The sequence below is a fragment of the Rhinatrema bivittatum genome, chromosome 15 (genome assembly GCF_901001135.1).
Source record: "Rhinatrema bivittatum chromosome 15, aRhiBiv1.1, whole genome shotgun sequence".
Classification (NCBI taxonomy): domain Eukaryota; kingdom Metazoa; phylum Chordata; class Amphibia; order Gymnophiona; family Rhinatrematidae; genus Rhinatrema; species Rhinatrema bivittatum.
This window is the reverse complement of record NC_042629.1, coordinates 10,494,322-10,520,632: the sequence shown is the minus strand read 5'-3', so window position 1 is coordinate 10,520,632 and position 26,311 is coordinate 10,494,322. Positions and strand designations below refer to the sequence as shown.

General features: G+C 48.6%; 1 protein-coding gene across 1 annotated transcript in view; it reads right to left on the bottom strand.

The window, feature by feature from the left end:
* Positions 1–26,311, bottom strand: part of TMPRSS15 (transmembrane serine protease 15) — a 335,674-nt gene that overhangs the window by 235,886 nt on the left and 73,477 nt on the right. The window contains exons 4-8 of the mRNA XM_029579188.1: positions 25,569–25,613; positions 6,476–6,520; positions 2,752–2,796; positions 2,309–2,353; positions 689–808 (exon numbers count right to left, since the gene is read on the bottom strand). Coding sequence (XP_029435048.1) covers positions 689–808; positions 2,309–2,353; positions 2,752–2,796; positions 6,476–6,520; positions 25,569–25,613 — 300 coding nt within the window. The remainder of the gene's footprint in view (positions 1–688; positions 809–2,308; positions 2,354–2,751; positions 2,797–6,475; positions 6,521–25,568; positions 25,614–26,311) is intronic.

The following is a 26,311-nucleotide window of genomic DNA, read 5'->3' as shown; positions in this document are numbered from 1 at the left end:
CTGTCTGCCACCTGCCTCTAGACCTCTGCTTGCCTCTGACTACCTCTGACCTCCGGTATCTGACCCTTGCCTCGTTGACCATTCCTTGGACTGACCTATGGACATTGACCTTTCGTCTGCCTGACCTTGCCTCCGGATTCTGGCTCTGTTCCTCGCCTTGTCATCACCAACTCTGTTCTGGTTCTCCCTGCTCCAGCTCGAACCTGACCGCCCTCCTTCTGTGTCTGTGGGCACTTAGGTGGGCTTCCCAGGAAACCCTGCGAAGCCCACCTAAGTCTAAGCGGCCCGGGTCCCTATGGGCTCCTCCCGGGGGGGACCTCGGGCTTCCAGTGGTGAAGCTCTTCCTAGCCTCTGTCTCCTTCAGTGCTCCGCTCCCTGGGGCCAGTTACCTCCTGTTCCCTTTCAGGAGGCGTTCTATCTCTGCCCCAGGACAAGGGTCCACCCCTGAGCGCAAGACTTATCCATCTGTCTTTAAGCTAGCCAGCTATATACTATAGTGCGGCTGCACCACTGAATATCCAGACACGTTCATTCAGCTAACTTTGTAATTGGCCAGTGACTGAATATTACCCCCAAAGGTGTCCAGTGAAAGTGTCCCAGCTTTTTCCCATTGTAAATTGTCGCTCTGCGGTAAAAGTTACACTTAGTGGGGTAATAAAGGGGAAAGAGTGCATCCTTCAGTTCATACCACAGGTTTTCTCAGCCTCATCCAGTCCATCTGGGCAATCTGCTAAGCCATCACAAAAGAGATCTTGCTTCACGCAGGTAACAGCATCAGCGCAAAGCTTAAAAGACGGGAGACACTGCACTGTGATAAGGAAGGAAAATAAGCATTACACAATGAAGAGAGATCAGCTCTGAAAACGTGAGGCCCTAAACTATGTCAAAGTTAAGAGATCCCCACAGAATTACCAGAACTTATAAAACAAGAAAGGATTAATTTTTTGTGTTCAGTGGCCCCCTCATAATTTGGGTCCTAACTGCAGTTCAGGTAGTCTGTGCCTAAATCTAACACTGGCTCTGTCCTTGGTGACAGACAGGTTCTCGCTGAACCTGGGGTCAGGACCCCCTCAGTCTGTGTACCAGATCCTGGAGGAATCCATTTGAGCAAAGTACCTGATATCATTAAAGCAAAATCTACTAGCCCAATGGCATAAAAGCCACTGTTTGTAGCGGGGGTCAGTACAGTATATGACTCCATATCCCCAGGGAAGTATTCCAGTCTTAATTACTCCACAGTTTAATTGCCTGCATTGGCTTTATTACCAATAAATATAGAAAGAACTGAAGTATTCTCCTGTGGTTCTTGGATTAATGATTAAGAGATACAGAAAGAAGAGAACATGGGAAAATTTTTGGAGCTGTGCTGAGTAAATGGCATTGCTCATTTGCTGTATTTCAAAAAAAGCATTGTGAGAGATTCCTTTCCAGCTAGGAGAGCCCCTTACCTTCCAGTCTTAAGGGGAATCAAATACTTTGATCTGGAGGAATCTGGCAGATTTTCTGGGGTTATGTTGTCCTTATATTAAATTCTGGCATTATGGTCAGTGCACGGAATTGTTAGTTGACTTGAATACATAGAAATGATGGAGAAAGGATAACTAGGAAACTTGTCACAGATGTACTCAGTCCAATGTAAAAGTCTCACCTACAGCTTGTCTGCTGACCCTTAATTCTCAGTGCAGAGAATACAGAAAACAAATGGGCAGCGCCATCTGGTGGCCAGAGGGAAGTGCACACTCTTTCACACTATGGTTAAACGAATCAGTGTTCAGTGCAACAGTGACATGCAGAATCAGACACCTGATCTGTTGCACTTTTTCTGTGTTAACATGCAAGCATGCTGGGTGCTGTAGTGTGGCAACATCATGTTTCAAGTGCTGAGAAGTGGAAAATATCTAATGCAAGTGGCAGAAGTACAGTTAGACTCAATCCCCTGCTGTTTCTTTGTATTTAGAAATGGGGTGAATTTTAACAAGAACAATTTGTAGCTGAAAATGCGACATTCTTAGAACATGCAGACTCTGGAAACATTCACTCGTATCTATATTTGCTGATCTCTGAAGTCTTTGGGCTGATCCTTCATCTAGAGGCAATACCTACCTGCTGATGGGAAAACTTTGCTTTTGGTGAGCTCATAGGAGAAGAGACAGGAATTACTGTAGTTTAGGGAATGTGGATTTTGTTGTGCTTGCTTTATCAGTGGAGCTCTGCCTTCTGTTCTCAATACATGATGCATTGCCAACATGGCTGCCCCCCTAACCTATGGGGTGATATAGCATTCCCCCAGCACAGCCCCATCACTTACCTGCTGCTGTGAGAGGTTTAGCTGTAGTGAATTCTTGTTGGGTTGCTGTAAAAGGACAGAAAAGCATGAGAAGAAAACCAAAATAAAAGCAGATAGCAGCAGCAGAGATAATGACAGCATTAACAGTGTTAACTGGGTAACCGTGGTAGCATTTCATAAAGACCACTTATATTCTGAGAAAACTTCACATGGGAAATCCACTAGAACTGGTGCAGATCATAATCACCTCCTGCCAGTGGTGGGTCTTCTAGAGTAGGATTAAGGTGCACTGGAAGTACAGTGTAGGGAGAGTTACTGTAGTTTAGGGAATGTGGATTTTGTTGTGCTTGCTATATCAGTGGAGCTCTGCCTTCTGTTCTCAATACATGATGCATTGCCAACATGGCTACCCCCCTAACCTATGGGGTGATATAGCATTCCCCCAGCACAACCCCATCACTTACCTGCTGCTGTGAGAGGTTTAGCTGTAGTGAATTCTTGTTGGGTTGCTGTAAAAGGACAGAAAAGCATGAAAAGAAAACCAAGGGAGAGCCTGAGTCAGAGGTGAGAGGGGCCTCCAGGTTTCGCCGCTATCTCGATAGACCCAGGTCATCGCGGGTCGTAGCCCCAGAACACCTGAGAGGACTTGATCCTCGGGAACAAGAACGAGGCTGGAGTGACGTCACCGGAGCGTCCGCTCCTACAAATTGGGCAGTGGACACTGTATTACCTGGAGAGCCTGAGTCGGAGGTGAGAGGGGCCTCCAGGTTTCGCCGCTATCTCGATAGACCCAGGTCATCGCAGGTCGTAGCCCCGGAACACCTGAGAGGACATGATCCTCGGGAACGAGGCTGGAGTGACGTCCGCTCCTACAAATTGGGCAGTGGTCGGCGCACCGCCGCTGTCGGCGTGCGCTGCCTAAGCTGCGTGCTCCGAAGGGGCGCGCGGCTTGGTCCGGCTTAGGCCGGCGTAGGCAGGAAGGCTGCCACGAATTTTGGTATCAGACCGAGAATCCCCTACTGCCTCCTATACCTTGATGTTAATGACGGAAGAGTGAGTAAACCCTTTAAAGTGTTATCTTGCTTATTACTTTAACATTTATGCCTCATACAAAAAGAAAAGGCAAAGTCAGGCAGGATGCCTCTACCCCTGCCAGGCCGGGTCCAATACAAACAACTTTAACAGGATTTTACACACCTACAGCTATTATGACCCTGGAGTGTCCCATTACAATGGGGGATTTTGAGCAAGTAACCCCGTTGTCGGGAGAAGTAAGTCTTAGTCCCGGGGTACCAACAACTCCTGTACCACCAATGAGCATTGCAGAAACCATTGGCCTAGGTTCACCGTTATTGCGGACAGAGTATATTGCGGTGAACCCGTTAGAGGAAGCTCAGGAGGGGAAAACTGCAATGCCAGGAAAGGTGGGGGGGACACCCCCATCCTTTCAAATGAAGGATCAGAGAACTGAGTAGCCAATGGGAGATCTATGGCAACTGGAGGAGGCACGCCAGCCCCTATTTCTGGGAAGACTTCAGAACAAGAGCCTATAAACTTATTGAGAAAGCCATCTACCCCTAATGCTAAGCCTGGTGAAACTAAACAGGTATCTTAAGAAATGTTATGGTCTGCAATAATGTCTTTACAAAAGAATGTTGAAAAATTGAATGTTAATATTAAAGATGTGCAAACATCATTGTTGAATTTAAGCCCTATGGTAATAAATAATGGGATGACTCTTAAGAAGGTAGAAACAGATATTATTAAGATAAAAGAGGTACAGACATCAATAATAAAGGGAGAAAATATTTTATCTAGAAAAGTTGAAAATTTAGAAAATGTGGTTCATTATTCAAATCTTAGATTTGTAAACTTTCCCAAATGTAAAATGATTTCCCCAGTAGAACAGCTTAGAAATTATTTTATTGAAGTTTTGTCATTTTCTTCTGATAATCTTCCGTTAGTTAAATGTGCATATTTTTTGAGCGAAGGAAATCAAAATCTCAACCTGCCACCACAAGAGTCTACCCTGAATGTTACCGATTTGATAGAATCATCATATAGTAGGGATGTGAATCGTTTTAGGACGATTAAAATTATCGTCCGATAATTTTAATATCGTCTTAAACCGTTATGGAACACAATACAATAGAGATTCTAACGATTTATCGTTATAAATCGTTAGAATCGTGAGCCGGCACACTAAAACCCGCTAAAACCCATCCCCGACCCTTTAAATTAAATCCCCCACCCTCCCGAACCCCCCCCCAAATAACTTAAACATTTCCTTGCCAAATCCTACCTCCTTCAATCCCCCACCCTCCCGAACCCCCCCCCCAAATGACTTAAATTACCTGGGGGTCCGGAACGGCAGCGGTCCGGAACGGGCTCCTGCTACTGAATCTTGTTGTCTTCGGCCGGCGCCATTTTCCAAAATGGCGCCGAAAAATGGCGGCGGCCATAGACCAACAGGATTCGACGGCAGGAGGTCCTTCCGGACCCCCGCTGGACTTTTGGCAAGTCTTGTGGGGGTCAGGAGGCCCCCCCCCAAGCTGGCCAAAACTTCCTGGAGGTCCAGCGGGGGTCAGGGAGCGATTTCCCGCCGCGAATCGTTTTCCGTACGGAAAATGGCGCCGGCAGGAGATCGACTGCAGGAGGTTGTTCAGCGAGGCGCCGGAACCCTCGCTGAACGACCTCCTGCAGTCGATCTCCTGCCGGCGCCATTTTCCGTACGGAAAACGATTCGCGGCGGGAAATCGCTCCCTGACCCCCGCTGGACCTCCAGGAACTTTTGGCCAGCTTGGGGGGGCCTCCTGACCCCCACAAGACTTGCCAAAAGTCCAGCGGGGGTCCGGAAGGACCTCCTGCCGTCGAATCCTGTTGGTCTATGGCCGCCGCCATTTTTCGGCGCCATTTTGGAAATTGGCGCCGGCCGAAGACAACAAGATTCAGTAGCAGGAGCCCGTTCCGGACCGCTGCCGTTCCGGACCGCCGCTGGACCACCAGGTAATTTAAGTCATTTGGGGGGGGTTCGGGAGGGTGGGGGATTTAATTTAAAGGGTCGGGGGTGGGTTTTAGCGGGTTTTAACGATTTTAACGATATATCACGATATTTTACCCCCCCAAACGGCAACAATACGATTCCCTCCCCCTCCCAGCCGAAATCGATCGTTAAGACGATCGAGGACACGATTCACATCTCTATCATATAGTGCACATATAGAAAAAAGGGGAACTTTAATTGTTAAATTTGCCCTCTTCTCGGACAGGGATAAAGTATTAAATCAGTTTATGCAAAATAGATCCTTTCTCTATCTAGGCCAGAAGTTATGGGTTTATCCTGATGTAGCAAAGGATACCCAATTGAGAAGAAAGAAGTTTATTGCCCTAGCTGGTTTGGCCAGAACATTTGGGATACAGATTATTATACGATTTCCATGCAAATGCACTATGAAGGTGGATGGTATAAGATATGTGTATTATGATCCTTCAGACTTAGAAAGGTTTTTGGAAGAACATAGAATACAGGGAGGGGAGGCGGATCCCTCAAATTGAATTTTGTTGGAATTTGAGAAGTGTCTGTATTACTTCTGTCATATTTTTGTTAGGAATTGTTTCCTTGATATAAATGGCTTGCTCATCAGGCTCCCCAAGATATTTAGTAACTGGAAACTAGGTAAACTATGAATAACTGTTTTATGTTGTTAAATTGTATTTGAACCTATTGTATTCCTAAAAAGTTCAATGTAAAAATTGGATACAAATCAAGGGATTTACTTTGTAAATGGAAATGAATAAATAAAGAATTAAAAAAAAAGAGAAAAGAAAACCAAAATAAAAGCAGATAGCAGCAGCAGAGATAATGACAGCATTAACAGTGCTAACTGGATAACCGTGGTAGCATTTCATAAAGACCACTTATATTCTGAGAAAACTTCACATGGGAAATCCACTAGAACTGGTGCAGAACGTAATCACCTCCTGCCAGTCTTCTAGAGTAGGATTAAGGTGCACTGGAAGTACAGTGTAGGGAGAGTTACTGTAGTTTAGGGAATGTGGATTTTGTTGTGCTTGCTTTATCAGTGGAGCTCTGCCTTCTGTTCTCAATACATGATGCATTCCCAACATGGCTACCCCCCTAACCTATGGGGTGATATAGCATTCCCCCAGCACAGCCCCATCACTTACCTGCTGCTGTGAGAGGTTTAGCTGTAGTGAATTCTTGTTGGGTTGCTGTAACAGGACAGAAAAGCATGAGAAGAAAACCAAAATAAAAGCAGTTAGCAGCAGCAGGGATAATGACAGCATTAACAATGCTAACTGGGTAACCGTGGTAGCATTTCATAAAGACCACTTATATTCTGCGAAAATGTCACATGGGAAATCCACTAGAATTGGTGCAGATCATAATCACCTCCTGCCAGTGGGGAGTCTTCTAGAGTAGGATTCAGGTGCACTGGAAGTACAGTGTAGGGAGAGTTACTGCAGTTTAGGGAAAGGAAAATTGGTTCTTACCTGCTAATTTTCGTTCCTGTAGTACCACGGATCAGTCCAGACTCCTGGGTTTTGCCTCCCCTCCAGCAGATGGAGACAGAGAAGTTTTGACTGACTCTGCCCTATACCCTGATGTGCCACCTACAGTCCATCAGTATTACACTGTATCAAAGCAGAACAATTAAAATCTACATGAAACAAAAATTTTAACCCCTCATGGACAGGGGGAGGAGAAACCCTGCAACGCCAAAAACATCCTGGTCACGAATGCTAAGTGGGAACCGAACCCATTATAACTCTGAGAACTAATCTGCAGAAAAAAACAAAGAAATACTGAACGAGCGGACTCTCCGTTATCCCATCGCTCAAATGGGTGGGACTCTGGACTGATTCGTGGTACTACAGGAATGAAAATTAGCAGGTAAGAATCAATTTTCCTTTTCCTGTACGTACCCGGATCAGTCCATCCTCCTGGGATGTAGCAGAGCTCTCCTACGTGGGTAGGACCTTGAGATTCCCACTCGAAGCACACCCTCTCCAAACCCCCCAGAGCCTGGGGCCTGGACATCCAACCGGTAATACCTAGCAAAGGTGTGCAAAGACTTCCAAGTAGCCGCCCTACAAATCTCTTGCGGCGAAACTTACTGACACTCCGCCCACAAGACTGCCTGCAAACGGGTAGCATGCGCCTGAAGGCTGACCAGAAGCTGCAGGCCATGAAGCAGGTACGCTGAACCAATAGCCTAGTTCTACCAGCGGGCGATCGTAGCCCTAGATGCCTTATGCCCTCTTTTGGAGCCACTCCACAGCACAAAAAGATGGTCCGACATGCGGAAGCTATTTGTAATTTCCAAATAACGCAACAGAATCCGACGCACATCCAGCTTCCTCAGATCTCTAGACTGGGGATCACAGCGGTCCAAGTCTGGAAAGGATGAGAGTTCCACCGACTGATTCAAATGAAAGGAGGATACCACCTTTGGGAGAAAGGAAGAAACCATCCGCAAAGACTCCCATATCCGTAATTCTTAAAAAGGGCTCCCTGCAGGATAAAGCCTGAATCTCTGACACCTCCGAGCTGAAGAAATAGCCATGAGAAAAAACACCTTTAACGTAAGATCTTTTAGTGTCACCCTCTTCAGAGGCTCAAAAGGTGCCACAAACAGAGCTTGGAGAACCAAATTTAGGCTCCACGAAGGACAAGGATTCCAGACCAGAGGATGCAAATGTTTTGCCCCTCAGAGAAAACAAGCCACATCCGGATGTGCGGCTAAGGCTACACCTCGTATCTTACCAAAAAAACAACCGAGGGCCACTACCTGCACCCTTACAGAGCTGCAAGGTAAGCCTTTAGCCAGGCTGGCTTGCAAGAAGGCCAAGATATCAGCCACCAAAGCCCGAGTAGGCTCCACCTTGTGCTCTATGCACCAACACTCAAAAATCCCCCACACCCCGACATAGGCCAGGAAAGTAGAGGTTTCCCTTGAATGCAAAAGGGTAGCCACCACCGCGTCTGAGTAACCTTTGCTCTTCAGTCGTTGCCTCGCATAAGCCATGCCGCTAGACAAAAGTGATCTGCCTCTTCCAAACAAACGGGCCCGTGATGTAGAAGATACGGGAGCCCCCGAAACCTATGGGGTCCTTCCACCGTTAGGTTGACTAGAAGCCAAGGTGGGAACAGATACAGTAGGATGTTCTTTGGCCAGGTGAGAACCAGGGCATCAAACCCTTCCGCTCCTGGCTCCCGGCGCCAACTGAAGAAGCGCGGGGCCTTGGCATTTCGAAACATTGCCATCAAGTCCACGCTTGGTCTGGACCACTTGTCACATATGAGACAGAATGCTTCTTTGGAGAGCTTCCACTCCCCAAGATTGAGTCGATGACAACTGAGAAAATTGGCTTGAACGTTGTCGACCCCAGTGATGTGAGAGGCTGCAAGCTGACTAGGTGCTGTTCCACCCAGCTTATCAACTATTGAGCCTCGATCGCCACTGGCCAACTCTTGGTTCCAGGATCAAAAAAACAAGAGGGTAGGCTATCTAAGAAAGCCGTTTAGGCAAATATGTAGTTTAGCCGCCGAAAGTTGTCCAAGTTTGAGCTTTATTTGAATGGAGACAAAAATATGTGTATGTGCCTGACTCAGGCCGAGTTTCACCCCACACCGGGGCTGCTTCAGGGGCTAAAATAAATAAATAAAATCAATGTAAACAATACAGGACATACATAAATAAATAAAATTAAAACAAAACTTAAAGATGTTTAAAACATTGAAATGTGTGAAAACAGGTAACACATGAGGGAGCAAAATCATAAAGAACACTCAGGCTGAAGTGAAGGGAAAGACGAAATGAATCAAGGAGCAAAAAGTACAGTGCAAAAACGCCTTGGAAAAGGATCCAACGACAATGATTAAACAGGACATTGACAATTTACTCTCAGTAGCAAAAGACAATGGCTTTTTAACAAATAAGGAATATGAATTTTTAACTGTCAAATTTTCTGTACTACCCACCATTTCCGTTTTACCTAAAATCCACAAATCCCTCACCAATCGCCCCGGTAGGCATTATATCCGGCAATGGTTCTCTACTTGAACCTCTTTCCATTTTAATTGACACTTTTTTAAAACCAGAAGTTAAGAATATACCTTCTTACATCCGGGACTCAGCTCATTTTATCACTATTTTAAATGATTTTAAAGACATCGCTGGAGAAATCATCTTGGTAACACTTGATATCGAATCCTTATATACAAACATTCCACAAGATGCTGCTCTTGATTTAAATATACAACAACTTAGAGAACACAACACACATAAGAGAATACCTAATCAGTTTTTAATTGAATTGGCAGAAATTGCCTTGAAGAAAACCTTTTTTCATTTAATAACAATTTTTTTTACAGATAAAGGGCGTGGCTATGGGGTCGCCCATGGTGTTGCGATCCCGGTCACTAGGTTAGTGACCGAGCCCTTACCTCCTCCAGTAGCGCCGCGAAACGCCGGGTCCTGGGCCTCCCAAGCCGCGTGGCAGCGGCGTCTCCACGAGGGAGACGTCGCCGAAGACTCCGCCCCTCTGGAGGGGAACGCGCGCGCGCGAGGGCCGGCGTTTTAAGCAAGCAGCCCCGGATGTGCTGACATGCCTCCAGATGACATCAGACGCCGGTAAGGGGATTTAAACAGGCCCCGGGAACTCTTACTTTGCCTTGCAACGAGGTCTCTCTCACGAGTGCTAGTTGCCGTTCCTGCTTGCCTGGTTCCTGACTTCTGCCTGCTCGTCTCCGGATTCTGCCTGCCTGTCTTCAACTCCTGCCTGCCTGCCTGATTCCTGGATTTCGCTTGTCCTTCTGATTCCGACTTCCGCCTGCTTGTCTCCAGCCTTGACTCCGGTCTGTGACTCCGACTTCAGCCTGCCTGCCGCCTGCCTCGACCCCGGTCCGTGACTCCGACTTCTGCCTGCCTGCCGCGACCCCGGTCAGTGACTCCATTCCTGTCTGCCTGCCGCCTGCCTTGACCCCGGTCCGTGACTCTGACTTCAGCCTGCCTGCCGCCTGCCTCGACCCCGGTCCGTGTCTTCATTCCTGTCTGTCTACCGCCGGCCTTGGCTCCGGCTCGTGTTTCCACTCTTCTGGTCCATCTCCTAAGTCCCAGCGGTCCGGGTCCCTACGGGCTCCTCCTGGGGGAACCTCGGGCTTCCAGGGCGAAGACTCCTAAGCCCTAGCAACCCGGGCTCCCACAGCTCCTCTGGAGGGGTCACGGGTTTCCAGGTGAAGTCCAGTCTGATCAGTGAGTGTTCTGCCTTCTGACCGTCCTCCTGCGTCGGCCGGTCCAAGGATCCACTTCCGGATTTTTCCAGTCATAACAGTTTGCAAGGCCATGGATCTGGCAGACCTCGCTGGGCTCCAGGCCATTCCGGGACTTGCCCAACGGCTGGTACAACAGCAGCAGGTGCTAGACTCTTTGGTAGCCACGGTGGAGCGCATGGCAACCCGCATGGATGCCGAACCCCCTGCTCTCCAGCTCCAGTACCGGCGGCCGCTCCGGTCGTCACACTTCAGACGCCTACGCAGCTTCCCGCTCCTTCCCGATACGCGGGGGACTCTAAGGCGTGTCGTGGTTTTTTAAACCAGTGTTTTGTGCGGTTTGCCTTACTCCCTAATCAATTTTCCACTGACTCCGTCAAAGTGGCATACATCTTTTCCTTACTGGATTGCAGGGCTTTGAATTGGGCATCACCAATGTGGGAGAAGAATGACGCTACTCTCGCTAACCTGGATCACTTTGTGGCCAGTTTCAAGGCAGCCTTCGATGAGCCCGCTCGTCAGACCTCGGCCACTTCAGAGTTACTGCAACTCCGACAAGGAGCACGCACTTTGGCTGAATATGCCTTAGAATTCCGCACGCTGGCGCTGGAAGTGGGCTGGCATGATGACTCTCTCCGTGGGATCTTTCTTGAAGGTCTTGCGGGTCGGATCAAGGATGTACTAGCTGCCAGAGACATTCCCGAGGATCTTAACGCCCTCATTGAACTCGCTGGACGCATAGACTGACGCCTGCAACAGAGGGCCAGGGAGGTACGCCCTCCTCGACGCATGACGCCTCTGGCTCCCGCCTTCTTGAGGCCGCTCACGCCGAGTCCTCGATCCACGGGGGCTTCAGCCGAACCTTCCTCCGAAAAACCCATGCAGATAGGAAGAACCTCTCTGACGGAGGAGGAGAGACGTTGCCGCCGGACCCTTGGAATGTGTCTGTATTGCGGTGGAAAGGGACACTTCCTTTCGCAATGTAAGGAACGGGCGGAAAACGCTCGCGCCTAGGGGAAATGGAGGAGTGTCTCCTGGGCTGTCTTAATGCTGCTCCTCAATATACGGTACCTATAATTCTAAAGTTTCCTGGGGGTTCCTTCGAGACGCAGGCTCTTATTGACTCCGGAGCCAGAGGGAACTTTATCACCCGGACACTTGTCCAACAACTTCAGTTAGCCACACAACCCCGGGAACCACCACTGCGGGTTACTTCCATTCAAGGTACTCCTTTGCCCAGAAGCATTTCTGTTGCTACAACTCCGCTTACACTTCAGACTGGGTTGCTACACGAAGAGACAATTTCATTCCTGGTCTTGGAGAGGTCGGTACACCCGGTAGTCCTCGGCCTGCCCTGGTTGCAGCAACACTCACCGGTGATTCGCTGGGACGACCTTCAGATTACCCAGTGGAGTTCTCATTGTTTTCATTCCTGCATTAAAACTGCGGTGGTTCCACCCATTCCTTTGGCCCACGTTGGGGCCCTACTCCCAGCGCCTTACGCAGACTTCGCTGACGTCTTTTCCAAGGAAAAGGTGGAAATACTACCTCAACACCGTCCCTTCGACTGTGCCATAGACTTACTTCCTGGTACAAGTCCTCCACGCGGGAGAGTGTACCCTCTCTCTCAACCAGAGACTAAAGCTATGTCTGAATACATCAGAGAAAACCTCGCCAAGGGATTCATCCGCCCGTCTAAGTCGCCTGCCGGGGCGGGATTCTTTTTGGTGGCTAAAAAAGATGGATCACTGAGGCCATGCATCGATTACCGGGGTTTGAATACTATTACTAAAAAGAATCGTTACCCGCTACCATTAATTCCGGAACTACTAGACAAACTTCAGGGGGCCCGAGTATTTACAAAGTTGGACTTAAGAGGGGCTTATAACCTGGTCCGTATCCGTCCCGGGGATGAATGGAAGACCGCTTTCAATACCCGGGACGGACACTATGAGTACCTGGTCATGCCATTCGGCTTATGCAATGCCCCAGCAGTATTCCAGCATCTCATGAATGAGATCCTTAGGGAACTATTATACTCATGTGTCATTGTATATCTAGACGATGTCCTCATTTTCTCACAGGACTTGAACACTCATCGACGCCAGGTTCGACAAGTGCTCCAGATTCTCCGGGATCAACACCTGTACGCAAAACTGGAAAAATGTTTATTCGAGCAGGACTCTGTGCCCTTCTTGGGTTATGTTATCTCCGCTACAGGGTTCAGCATGGATCCCGAAAAAGTATCCGCTATCCAGAAGTGGCCTCAACCTGTTGGTTTAAAAGCGTTACAATGTTTTCTGGGCTTCGCGAATTTTTACAGACACTTCATACCTGGATATTCGCGACTGGTGGCACCACTGACTGCTCTAACTAGAAAGGGGGCGGATACCCGACACTGGACTTCCGAAGCGTGTAAAGCGTTTCAGGACTTGAAAAAGGCGTTTCTGTTGGAGATCCGCTGCGTCCTTTCATAGTTTAAGTAGACACTTCTAGTGTGGCCGTGGGAGCGGTACTTTCTCAGTACTCCAGCACCGGGAGATTGCTACCGTGCTCCTATTTCTCCAAAAAGTTCTCCCCTGCCGAAAGCAACTATGGAATAGGCGATAAGGAACTTTTAGCCATTAAATTGGCTTTCGAAGAATGGAGACAGTGGCTGGAAGGAGCCCAACATCAGGTCACTGTCTATACTGATCATAAGAATCTCGAGTTTCTGTCACAAGCTCAACGCCTTAACCCCAGGCAAGCCCGGTGGTCACTATTCTTTAGTCGATTTGATTTCGTTCTTAAATACCGGCCTGCCTCAAAGAATGTTCGGGCCGATGCCTTATCACGAAACACCATCTTCGAGGAAAAGGATGATCCTCCTCAGTACATCATCAATCCGGCCAGGATCTTTCTTGCCAGCACCAGTGTATCCACGCAAGGGAGAGTGGTTGTTCGACGAGACCGAAGGAAGGTCCTAGAGTGGGCCCATGACTCCCTCACGGGAGGTCACGCCGGTCGGGAAAGAACGCTAACCCTCCTGAACCGGTATTACTGGTGGCCTCGAGTGCGACAGGATGTGCAAGAGTATGTTGCAGCATGTCCAACCTGTTCCAGACAGAAGCCTCTCACTGGACGACCCTGGGGACTCCTACAACCCTTGCCGATACCCACCGAACCTTGGACCCACATCGCCACAGACTTTGTGGTGGATTTACCTCCATCAGAAGGTAACACAGTAATCTGGGTCACAGTGGATCGGTTCTCTAAGATGGTTCACTTGGTTCCTCTGCCCAAGCTTCCATCAGCACCAGAACTGGCATTGCTGTTTACGCAGCATATCTTCCGGGCTCATGGTCTCCCGCAGAGCATTGTCTCAGATCGGGGGCCTCAGTTTACTGCCCGTTACTGGCGCGCCCTTTGCAAGAAATTCGGAATACAAATGAATTTATCCACTGCGTTCCATCCACAGAGCAATGGGCAGACAGAACAGATGAATCGTTCTCTCAAAACATTTCTTCGCAGCTTCATTTCTGAGAGAAAAGATAATTGGGTCTCCCTGTTGCCTTGGGCCGAGTTCGCTTACAATAATCACACACATTCTGTTACGGGCCAGTCTCCGTTCCAAACTGTCTTCGGACGCCATCTCAGGTCTCCTGTTCCAGTTCCTGTGGATGTTCCTTCACCAGCGGCTCAGACAGTAGCCACGCAACTTCATCGACTCTGGAGAGTTCTACAGTGGCGACTCACTACCGCAGCCCGGAGAGCACAAAGAGATACGAATCGCTACCGACGTCCAGCTCCTGAATTGTTGCCTGGCACCAAGGTATGGCTAAGCACCAAGAACCTTCACTTCCCAGGTCGTTCCCGCAAGTTGGCTCCCAGGTTCTGTGCTCCGTTTCCCGTGGCTGAACGAATAGGACTGGTTTCGTATAGACTCTGTCTGCCCTCATCCTTACGCATCCACAACGTGTTTCATGTATCTCTCTTGAAACCTGTAGTGTACTCTCGCTTTCATCGACTTACTCATGATGCGGTCTCAGTCACTTCACCTGAAGAACCTGTTTAACAGGTACATGAAATAAGGGATGTGCGCTTCTGTAACCGCTGATGGGAGTACTTACTAGCCTGGGAGGGTTGTGGTCCTGAAGAAGACTCCTGGGAGCCTGCACGGAATATTTTGGACAAGTCCCTGCTGACCCAATATCACCTGGACAATCCCGGAAAGCCCGGTCCTCTACGGAGGGGGCGTAAAAGGGGGGGTACTGTTGCGATCCCGGTCACTAGGTTAGTGACCGGGCCCTTACCTCCTCCAGTAGCGCCGCGAAACGCCGGGTCCTGGGCCTCCCGAGCCGCGTGGCAGCGGCGTCTCCACGAGGGAGACGTCTCCGAAGACTCCGCCCCTCTGGAGGGGAACGCGCGCGCGCGAGGGCCGGCATTTTAAGCAAGCAGCCCTGGATGTGCTGACACGCCTCCAGATGACGTCAGACGCCGGTAAGGGGATTTAAACAGGCCCCGGGAACTCTTACTTTGCCTTGCAACGAGGTCTCTCTCACGAGTGCTAGTTGCCGTTCCTACTTGCCTGGTTCCTGACTTCTGCCTGCTCGTCTCCGGATTCTGCCTGCCTGTCTTCAACTCCTGCCTGCCTGCCTGCCTGATTCCTGGATTTCGCTTGTCCTTCTGATTCCGACTTCCGCCTGCTTGTCTCCAGCCTTGACTCCGGTCTGTGACTCCGACTTCAGCCTGCCTGCCGCCTGCCTCGACCCCGGTCCGTGACTCTGACTTCTGCCTGCCTGCCGCCTGCCTCGACCCCGGTCCGTGTCTTCATTCCTGTCTGTCTACCGCCGGCCTTGGCTCCGGCTCGTGTTTCCACTCTTCTGGTCCATCTCCTAAGTCCCAGCGGTCCGGGTCCCTACGGGCTCCTCCTGGGGGGACCTCGGGCTTCCAGGGCAAAGACTCCTAAGCCCTAGCAACGCGGGCTCCCACAGCTCCTCTGGAGGGGTCACGGGTTTCCAGGTGAAGTCCAGTCTGACCAGTGAGTGTTCTGCCTTCCGACCGTCCTCCTGCGTCGGCCGGTCCAAGGATCCACTTCCGGATTTTTCCAGTCATAACACATGGCACCATCTATCGCCAACCTCTATGTAGCTAGATTTGAAAAATTATATTTGCTAGAACATCAGTACAAAGAGAATATTTTACTTTGGAAACAGTACATAGATGACATTTTTGTGATTTGGAAAGGTAATTCAGACACTCTTCAAGGTTTTTATAAATGGATCAATACATTGGACAACAATTTAAAGTTTTCTATGAATTTTAATTGTTTTAATACTCCCTTTTTAGACATTTTAGTCAGTTTTAAGAATGGAACTTTTGAAACAGACATATATAGAATTGGATGTTTTATTTTAATTCTCAAGTCGAGGCTAGCAAGCTTCTGGTCTTCAAATTAGATATGTGTGATTTTTCTATATTTATTTGTTTTATTTTTTTAATTAAGTATGGATCACCTGGACCGGATGGTATACACCCCAAAGTTCTGAAGGAACTAAAAAATGAAATTTCAGACCTACTAGTAAAAATTTGTAACCTATCATTAAAATCATCCATTGTACCTGAAGACTGGAGGATAACAAATGTAACCCCAAGATTTAAAAAGGGCTCCAGGGGCGATTCGGGAAACTACAGACCGGTTAGCCTGACTTCAGTGCCAGGAAAAATAGTGGAAAGTGTTCTAAACATCAAAATCACAGAACATATAGAAAGACATGGTTTAATGGAACAAAGTCAGCATAGTTTTACCCAGGGCAAGTCTTGCCTCACAAATCTGCTTCACTTTTTTGAAGGAGTTAATAAACATGTGGATAAAGGTGAACCGGTAGATGTAGTATACTTGGATTTTCAGAAGGCGTTTGACAAAGTTCCTCATGAGAGGCTTCTAGGAAAAGTAAAAAGTCATGGGATAGGTGGCGATGTCCTTTCGTGGATTGCAAACTGGCTAAAAGACAGGAAACAGAGAGTAGGATTAAATGGACAATTTTCACAGTGGAAGAGAGTGGACAGTGGAGTGCCTTAGGGATCTGTATTGGGACCCTTACTTTTCAATATATTTATAAATGATCTGGAAAGAAATACGACGAGTGAGATAATCAAATTTGCAGATGATACAAAATTGTTCAGAGTAGTTAAATCACAAGGAGATTGTGATAAATTGCAGGAAGATCTTGTGAGACTGGAAAATTGGGCATCCAAATGGCAGATGAAATTTAATGTGGATAAGTGCAAAGTGATGCATATAGGGAAACATAACCCATACTATAGTTACACAATGTTAAGTTCCATATTAGGTGCTACCACACATGAAAGAGATCTAAGCGTCATAGTGGATAACACATTGAAATCGTTGGAGTGTGCTGCGGCAGTCAAAAAAGCAAACAGAATGTTGGGAATTATTAGAAAGGGAATGGTGAATAAAACGGAAAATGTCATAATGCCTCTGTATCGCTCCATGGTGAGACCGCACCTTGAATACTGTGTAAAATTCTGGTCGCCGCATCTCAAAAAAGATATAATTGCGATGGAGAAGGTACAGAGAAGGGCAAGCAAATTGATAAGGGGAATGGAACAGCTCCCCTATGAGGAAAGACTAAAGAGGTTAGGACTTTTCAGCTTGGAGAAGAGATGGCTGAGGGGGGATATGATAGAGGTGTTTAAAATCACGAGAGGTCTAGATCTTGTAGATGTGAATCGGTTATTTACTCTTTCAGATAATAGAAAGACTAGGGGGCACTCCATGAAGTTAGCATGTGGCACATTTAAAACTAATCGGAGAAAGTTCTTTTTCCCTCAACACACAATTAAACTCTGGAATTTGTTGCCAGAGGATGTGGTTAGTGCAGTTAGTATAGCTGTGTTTAAAAAAGGATTGGATAAGTTCTTGGAGGAGAAGTCCATTACCTGCTATTAATTAAGTTGACTTAGAAAATAGCCACTGCTATTACTAGCAACAGTAACATGGAATAGACTTAGTTTTTGGGTACTTTCCAGGTTCTTATGGCCTGGATTGGCCACTGTTGGAAACAGGATGCTGGGCTTGATGGACCCTTGGTCTGACCCAGTATGGCATATTCTTATGTTCTAATAACGAACCGCAGGGTCTCCATGCAAAACCGTGGAACTGGAAGACACCTATTGACCCTTTTTAAATTGAGGATGGGCCGGAATGTGCCCTTTTTCTTAGGCACCACTAAGTAAATGGAATAGTGGCCCTTCTGCCGTTCCACAGGAAGAACTGGTATAATGGCTTCGAGCTTGAGTAGGCACTGTAATGTGTCCCGCACCGCCTGACGCTTCTCTTCATATGAGCATGGGGAAACAAGAAAGTGGTCTCGAAGGCGCCAAGCAAAATCTAAAGCGTAGCCCTGTCTTATTACACTGAGGACCCACTGGTCCGAAATTAATTTGGTTCACTCCTCGTAAAACAGAGACAGCCTGCCTCCTACAACTGGAACAGAGGAATGGACCAGCCTTGCTTCATTGGGAGGACTTAACTCCTCCTGCAGATTGGGGGGTCACGGTTCTACTGAAGCGAAGCCCTTGAAAGGATGGGGATCAGCACTGTTGTCTTCCGGAGGTTTGCCTAGACAAGGAGCCCGATGACTGGGAAGATCGGAATCTCTGATTCCCCCGGAAATGTGACCGAGGAGGAAAGGAACCTCTCATCCTGGGCCTATCCTCCGGTAGCCGATGGACCTTGTTCTCCCCCAAGAATTGAATCATGTCTTCTAAGTCCTTCCTGAAGATTAGCTTTTTCTTGAAAGGCAGAGAGCCCAGATGAGCTTTGGAGGAGACATCTGTAGACCAGTTCCTCAACCAGAGTAGCCTGCAGGCAGAGACAGCTGAAACCATAGACCTGGTCGAAATCCGTAGCAGATCATCTGCACTGTAAGTAATCGCAACTTCCTGCTGCCCAACTTGAACAGCCTCCTCCTCTGAAAGAGACGTGCTATTCTGCAATTGTTTTACCCAGCGAAGGCCTGCCCTCAAGGAAAAACTGCTGCACATGGCAGCCCGCACTCCAAGCACTGACACCTCAAATATCTTCTTGAGCTGGACCTCAAGCTTACTATCCTGGAGATCCCTGAGGGCCGTCATGCCCATCACCAGGATGGTGGTCTTCTAGGTGACTACTGATGCCGCCACATCTACCTTGGGAAATCTGAGGAGATCAGGGGCTTCTTTTGGCAAGGGGTACAGCTTATCCATCGCTCTACTGACCTTCAAACCTAAATCAGAGTGTCCCACTCCTGAAACAAGTCAGTGACAGAAAGATGATAAGGGAAAGACCGGGTCAGACCACAAAGACCCACCATGACTGGAACAATGACCCCCATCCGAGAGTCCTCCTGAGGGGTGTCAATGCCCAATTCCTCCAGAACCATGGGAATAATCGGGCCTAGTGTTGTGATCAATGGACTAGTGGACCCTTGGGCCGGCCTACAGGAGACTTGGGAAGGGCTTCACTGGTCTCGACTGAACAGGCCGGGAGGCAGACCTCTGGCGGACAGGTGGGGGATGGTTTCACCCTGGAAGCTGGTACTCTCCCGGGAGGAGCCCTTGGGAGTCCAGCCGCTGGGACTTAGGAGATTCACCCTGGAAGTCGGAGCCCCCCTGGGAGGAGCCCGTAGGGACCCCACCGCTGGGACTTAGGTGAGGCTCGGGACTGCACCCAGGATAGGTACGACAGCCAATGGAGTGGAAACAGGTGAGTACCAGGCTTGGACGAGGCAGGCAGGAACCCGGCTGGGGCTGTAGACATGCAGGAACCCAGCTTGAGCTGTAGACAGGCAAGAACCCGGCTGGGGCTGTAGACAGGCAGGAACCCGGCCAAAAGAGCAAGGCGAGTACCAGCATGGCAGGCAGGCAGGCAGGAACGGAGTAGCCAGAGCGCTGGTGGACTCTGGGGCTCGAGGCAACGGGGGACCAAGGGAACCCTGTTGCAAGGCGCTGATCAGGTGTCCGCGGTGACCCTAAGTAGGCCGCCGCGTCTGACATCAGACCAGGGGTGGAGCCACCCTCGGGCGGGAAACTGCCTAGAAAAGCGCGGGGCAGCCACGCGCACGCACCTAGAGGCAGGCCAGCAATGCCGTCTCCCCCGCGGGGAAGCCCAGGTCCCAACTCCGCTTCGTTCCCAGTTGGAAAAGACCCTCGAGGTAAGGGCCAGAACATGAGCTTTGCGGACCGGACCGCAGCACCTAGCTCATCTTTTCTGAAGAGGAGGACCATCTTAGGGTCATCCTCCTCAACTATGTGGGGACCATGAATGGAAATATGGTCCTGGTCACCCTCATGGTTCTTGTTCCTCTGGCTCCAAAACCTCAGAGGAGGAGCCCTCCACCGGGCGGGACGAGGCAGTACAAAGGGGGGCGCTTAACTTTGAGACCCCATCCCCCTCCGGAGGCCTGGGTCTCTTAATGGCCTGGATCCCTGTTTTGGCCAATTGCTGAGCAGAGAGAGAGCTTCCTCTCGAATGCCTCTTAGCTGTCTTCCTGGCTTTAAAAGCCTTGTGAAGCAGCAGAATAAAGTCGGAGGAAAAGGAGGAGGAGGATTCTAAAGCTCCCCCGGGGTTTCTTCTGCCGCGAATGTCAAGTCCTCCATCAGCCCGCCCCCTCCCCCTGCTGCAGGGATAAGGGAGGAGGAGAATTCCCTTCCCCCTCCACGGTCTGCTATGTTTAAAGAAGAATGTGAACCCCTGGGCTGAGATGAGTGATGTCTCTGCCCACAGGGAGGAACCCTGTGAGCCTTATCTTCAGCAGGCACAGTCTCAGTGAAGTGGGACACAGCTAGGGATGAAGACTATTAAATAGGAAGGAAGAATTAGTCTCCACAGAAATGGAAATGTTCTTTCAGTCCTGGGCAATGAGAATTACCCAGAGTGAGACACAGCAGGGAAGATCCGGTAGTGGATGTCTGTACAGTCAGATGTTGAAGGACTGGTAGCGATGCCGGAACCTGGAAGTGGCTCCTGTAGATGGTATGTAGGTATTCTGTAGAGCAGGAAGGTGAACGACTCCCACAGAAGGAAAGTGGTAGTGGCCCGAGAATCGGGGTACACCGCGTGGAATCTTCAATGCAGTCTGTAAAGTAGAAGTCAATAGAGGTACTCACAGTAAGAGGTTCCTGGAGCGAAATATAGACCAGAGAAGTAGGTTCAGTAGCAGTCAGGCAGGAAGGCCCTCCGAGGAGCGGATAGCCGGGAACGCAGGGGAGCCCCCGAGGAATGGGTACTTAGATCGTCTGTATGCCAAGACTGAGTCAGGAACAGGAAGTCCTTGAAGTGGAGAATTCAGCAAGACGGAACTCCTTGCTAACTCAAGAAAGGCAAGGGCAGGTCAGATTAAATACACTGGCAGGTTGACGTCATTGAGCGGGGACGCCCCCGAGGTTCCCGCCATGATGTGTTCAAATGAGGCCCTTGCGCGCACGTCTAGGTAACTCCGGATCCAAGATGGTGGTCGGCAGCGCCCACGCTGTCACGGGAACGCTAGAGAGGTCGGCATGGGCTGGTAGGGACTGCCATTCTTCCCAGACTTGATGGAGTGGGGAAAAAAGAGGTGAGCATGAGAAGTCGCAGCCGTCTATGGGGTGAGTGAACCGGGCTCCCCGGTATCACCCTGTTATTGTTTATAAGGACCTCTGGACTCTGTGGCTGCTGACCACGCCCACAGGGGGAAGTCCCATGAGGGGCCACAAGTCAGGCTCAGCTTTAGGACAGACACACAGTTAGATCTTTTATTAAATAGTATTGAGGAGCCACCAGAGGTGGCGGTAGTGAGTAGGAATGTAGCCCGGCTGGGCTTGTAGTCCCTCAGGCTCTGGAATAGCAATCCCACAATGGCTGTGCTGTAGTGGAGAGAAACTGAGATTGTGAGTACAAGCAATATATGCAGGGTTCAAGAATAGAGCCTCGTTGGTATAGTACTCACACAGTGGTCTCTCGGTATGGAGCACAGGAGCTGGATTAAAGGCAGGCCCTCGAGGAACGAGTACCTGGTTCCAGGGAACAGCTCTGAGAGAAGTAGATGGTAACTCACTGATGGTATAGGCAGCGGTGTCTTCCAGGCAGAAGAGAAGTCCAGGTAGCGAGTCCAGGATCATGGTCCCTCGAGGAGCGAGTACCGGTTCCAGACAGTGACCGAAAGAGAAGAGAGAGAGAGGTCCCTGAGGAGCAGGTACCCCAAATAGAGTAGTCCAATAGTGGAGGCAGAGTAGCTAGGTATGAAGAGCGAATCCCATCCGTTAGGAAACATTTGCTAACTCGACGGCTAGCAATCACGTAGGCTATTTGTATCGGGATGCGTGATGTCATAGAAATATAGACACATAGAAACATAGAAATGTCGGCAGAAGAAGACCAAACGGCCCATCCAGTCTGCCCAGCAAGCTTCACACATTTTTTTTCTCATGCTTATCTGTTTCTCTTAGCTCTTTGGTTCTATTTCCCTTCCACCCCCACCATTAATGTAGAGAGCAGTGATGGAGCTGCATCCAAGTGAAATATCAAGCTTGGTTAGTTAGGGGTAGTAGGGGTAGTAACCACCGCAATAAGCAAGCTACACCCATGCTTATTTGTTTTACCCAGACTATGTTATTCAGCCCTTATTGGTTATTTTTCTTCTCTCCTGCCATTGAAGCAGAGAGCTATGCTGGATATGTGTGACGTATCAGTTTTTCTTCTCCCCTGCCGTTGAAGCAGAGAGCTGTGCTGGTTATGCGTGAAGTATCAGTTTTTCTTCTCCCCTGCCGTTGAAGCAGAGAGCTATGCTGGATATGCGTGAAGTATCAGTTTTTCTTCTCCCCTGCCGTTGAAGCTATGCTGGATATGCGTGAAGTATCAGTTTTTCTTCTCCCCTGCCGTTGAAGCAGAGAGCTATGCTGGATATGCGTGAAGTATCAGTTTTTCTTCTCCCCTGCCGTTGAAGCAGAGAGCTATGCTGGATATGCGTGAAGTAACAGTTTTTCTTCTCCCCTGCCGTTGAAGCAGAGAGCTATACTGGATATGCATTGAAAGTGAAGTATCAGGCTTATTTGGTTTGGGGTAGTAACCGCCGTAACAAGCCAGCTACTCACCGCTTTGTGAGTGCAAATCCTTTTTTCCACATTTCCTCTTGCTGTTGAAGCTTAGAGCGATGTTGGAGTCACAGTAACCATGTGTATGTTTATTGAATAAGGGTATTATCTCCAGGCAGTAGCCGTCATTCTGGCGAGCCACCCACTCTTCATTGACGGCCTCTTGACTTTATGGATCCACAGTGTTTATCCCACGCCGCTTTGAAGTCCTTCACAGTTCTGGTCTTCACTATTTCCTCCAGAAGGGCATTCCAGGCATCTACCACCCTCTCCATGAAGAAATACTTCCTGACATTGGTTCTGAATCTTCCTCTCTGGAGCTTCAAATCGTGACCCCTGGTTCTGCTGATTTTTTTTCTATGGAAAAGGTTTGTCGTTGTCTTTGGATCATTAAAACCTTTCAAGTATCTGAAAGTCTGTATCATATCACCTCTGCTCCTCCTTTCCTCCAGGGTGTACATATTTAGATTCTTCAATCTCTCCTCATAAGTCATTTGATGAAGACCTTCCACCTTTTTGGTCGCCCTTCTCTGGACCGCCTCCATCTTGTCTCTGTCTCTTTGGCGATACGGTCTCCAGAACTGAACACAATACTCCAGGTGAAGTCTCACCAAGGACCTGTACAAGGGGATAATCACTTCCCTTTTCTTACTTGATATTCCTCTCTCTATGCAGCCCAGCATTCTTCTGGCTTTAGCTATTGCCTTGTCACATTGTTTCGCCGACTTCAGATCCGTGCTCCGTGCACATCAGCCTCTCTCCTGCTCCGTGCACATCAGCCTTTCTCCCCCCATCGAATACAGTTCATTCGGATTTCCACTCCCCATATGCATGACTCTGCACTTCTTGGCATTGAATCTCAGCTGCCATATCTTCGAGCACTCTTCCAGCTTCCTGAAATCCCGTCTCATTCTCTCACTCCTTCCGGCGTGTCCACTCTGTTGCAGATCTTAGTGTCATCCGCAAAAAGACATACCTTACCTTCTATCCCTTCCGCAATGTTGCTCACAAAGATATTGAAAAGGACCGGTCCCAACACCGATCCCTGCGGTACACCGCTTAAAACTGCTCTCTCTTCAGAGAGAGTTCCATTTACCATCACACATTGTCTTCTGTCCGTCAACCAGTTTGCAATCCAGGCCACCACCTCGGCACTCACTCCTAAGCTTCTCATTTTATTCACTAGTCTCCTGTGCGGGACAGTGTCAAAAGCTTTGCTGAAATCCAAGTAGATGACATCGAGTACTCTTCCTTGATCCAATTCCTTGGTTACCCAGTCAAAAAAGTTAATCAGATTTGTCTGACAGGATCAAATATCCAAAGGAACACTACAAGCCCCTCCAACCAAAGCCACGTGACTCATTGCATCCAGGGACCGAGCATTTTCGACAGCAGGCCCAGCTATCTGGAACAACCTCCCTGCTGAACTCAGGCTGGAACCTTGCCTGCTAACTTTTAAGAAAAAACTCAAAACGTGGCTGTTCCGCCTAGCCTTCCCAGAACCTTGGGATACACATTAGACGTTATCTACTCACGATCAATTATACCTCCCCTCCTCTGATTACCTGGACAGCATGGATACCAACTCTAACATGTGGACTAACTCTAATCTGAACTATCTCTAGTCCGGAATTTGTTATTTCTCCTTTTAACTTAACTTTATCTTTTTTCTTCAAGCTACCTAAGCTTCCAAGTTCACGGTCCTCGTTTAATGTAACTTTGTCTCTTCCTTTACCTAGTTTTTTTTACCCCTGTTCGATGTAAACCGTCCTGATATGGTATTTAACCATGAAGGTCGGTATAGAAAAATGTTAAATAAATAAATAAATAAATCTTCCAATGGTGAATCCATGCTGCCTCTGGTCCAGCAATTCTCACGACTGTAGATAGTTCACTATTCTCTCTTTCAACAGTGACTCCATTACTTTTCCCACCACCGAAGTGAGGCTAACCGGTCTGTAGTTACCAGCCTCTTCTCTGTTCCCACTCTTTTACTCTTCTCTGTTACCACTAAGCAGGATCGCTACCCACCGACACTTCATTCCCAACTATTCACGCATTGTGGCCCCACTAACTATCCTTACCCGCAGAGGGGCCAATGCGACGGACTGGCCTGCCTCCACCTGCCAAGCCTTCAAGGAGCTTAAACAGGCGTTCCTTCAAGACACTTGTCTCCGCCATCCTAATCCGAACCGGCCATTTATCGTGGAAGTGGACGCCTCCAATATCGCAGCCGGTGCTGTTTTGAGTCAACATATGGATACGGGACAACTCCTTCCCTGTTCGTACTTCTCTCTGAAGTTTACTCCGGCAGAGTGTAATTACAGCATAAGGAACTGCTGGCGGTGAAACTAGCCCTAGAAGAATGGAGACAGTGGTTGGACGGAGCCAACCACCCTATCACTATTTATACCGACCACAAGAATCTCGCCTATCTCAGTCAGGCTCATCTCCTAAATCCCAGGCAGGCCCGTTGGTCCCTGTTTTTTGACAGATTTAATTTCACATTACGATACCGCCCCGGCTCCAAAAACGTCCAGGCTGACGCACTGTCTCGAGCCGCCGAGCTTGAAGAGACATCTGAGAATCCCCGGTACATCCTGAATCCACAGAAGGTGTGTCTTGCCTCCTCCCCAGTGGCCCCCGAGGAGAAAGCCTGGGAGCCAACCCACAACATCTTGGACAAGGATCTGATTAAAACCTTTCACCAGGGCCACCCAAGTAAACCCGGGCCTGCTAAGAGGGGGCGTAAAGGAGGGGTATCAGTGGAGCTCTGCCTTCTGTTCTCAATACATGATGCATTCCCAACATGGCTACCCCCCTAACCTATGGGGTGATATAGCATTCCCCCAGCACAGCCCCATCACTTACCTGCTGCTGTGAGAGGTTTAGCTGTAGTGAATTCTTGTTGGGTTGCTGTAAAAGGACAGAAAAGCATGAGAAGAAAACCAAAATAAAAGCAGATAGCAGCAGCAGAGATAATGACAGCATTAACAGTGCTAACTGGGTAACCGTGGTAGCATTTCATAAAGACCACTTATATTCTGAGAAAACTTCACATGGGAAATCCACTAGAACTGGTGCAGATCATAATCATCTCCTGCCAGTGGTGGGTCTTCTAGAGTAGGATTAAGGTGCACTGGAAGTATAGTGTAGGGAGAGATTTCCTGATGCTACTAGACTATATTTTTCCTCTGTGGATTGAGGTAGTTCAGCTTTTCATATCTTCAGCCCAGCACTTATTAATGCAATATTTTAAAACAAAAGAACCAAGACCTCAAGCACATCCTCTTTAAAAAATGAGGAATAGATGATCCTACTTTAAACTGACAAGAAGGAGCCCAGCTGTTAAACATGGGAAAAGAAGCTTTTTCTTCCTGGTGTTATCCATAGGCATTGAATAGTTTTGCACGGTACAATGAGAATTAGTGGAGAACTGAACTGTAGCTAAGCTGTGATATTGCCACGGAAAATATAGAATACTTGGGAGGACATCTCTGCAATGTCTTTCTGTTTATTCCTTCCTAGCCGTCATTCTTCGGAGCTCCATCATGGCCAGTTCCCAGTATTTCATAGAAATCAGAGGACCACACAAAACCACAGCAAAAAAAAAA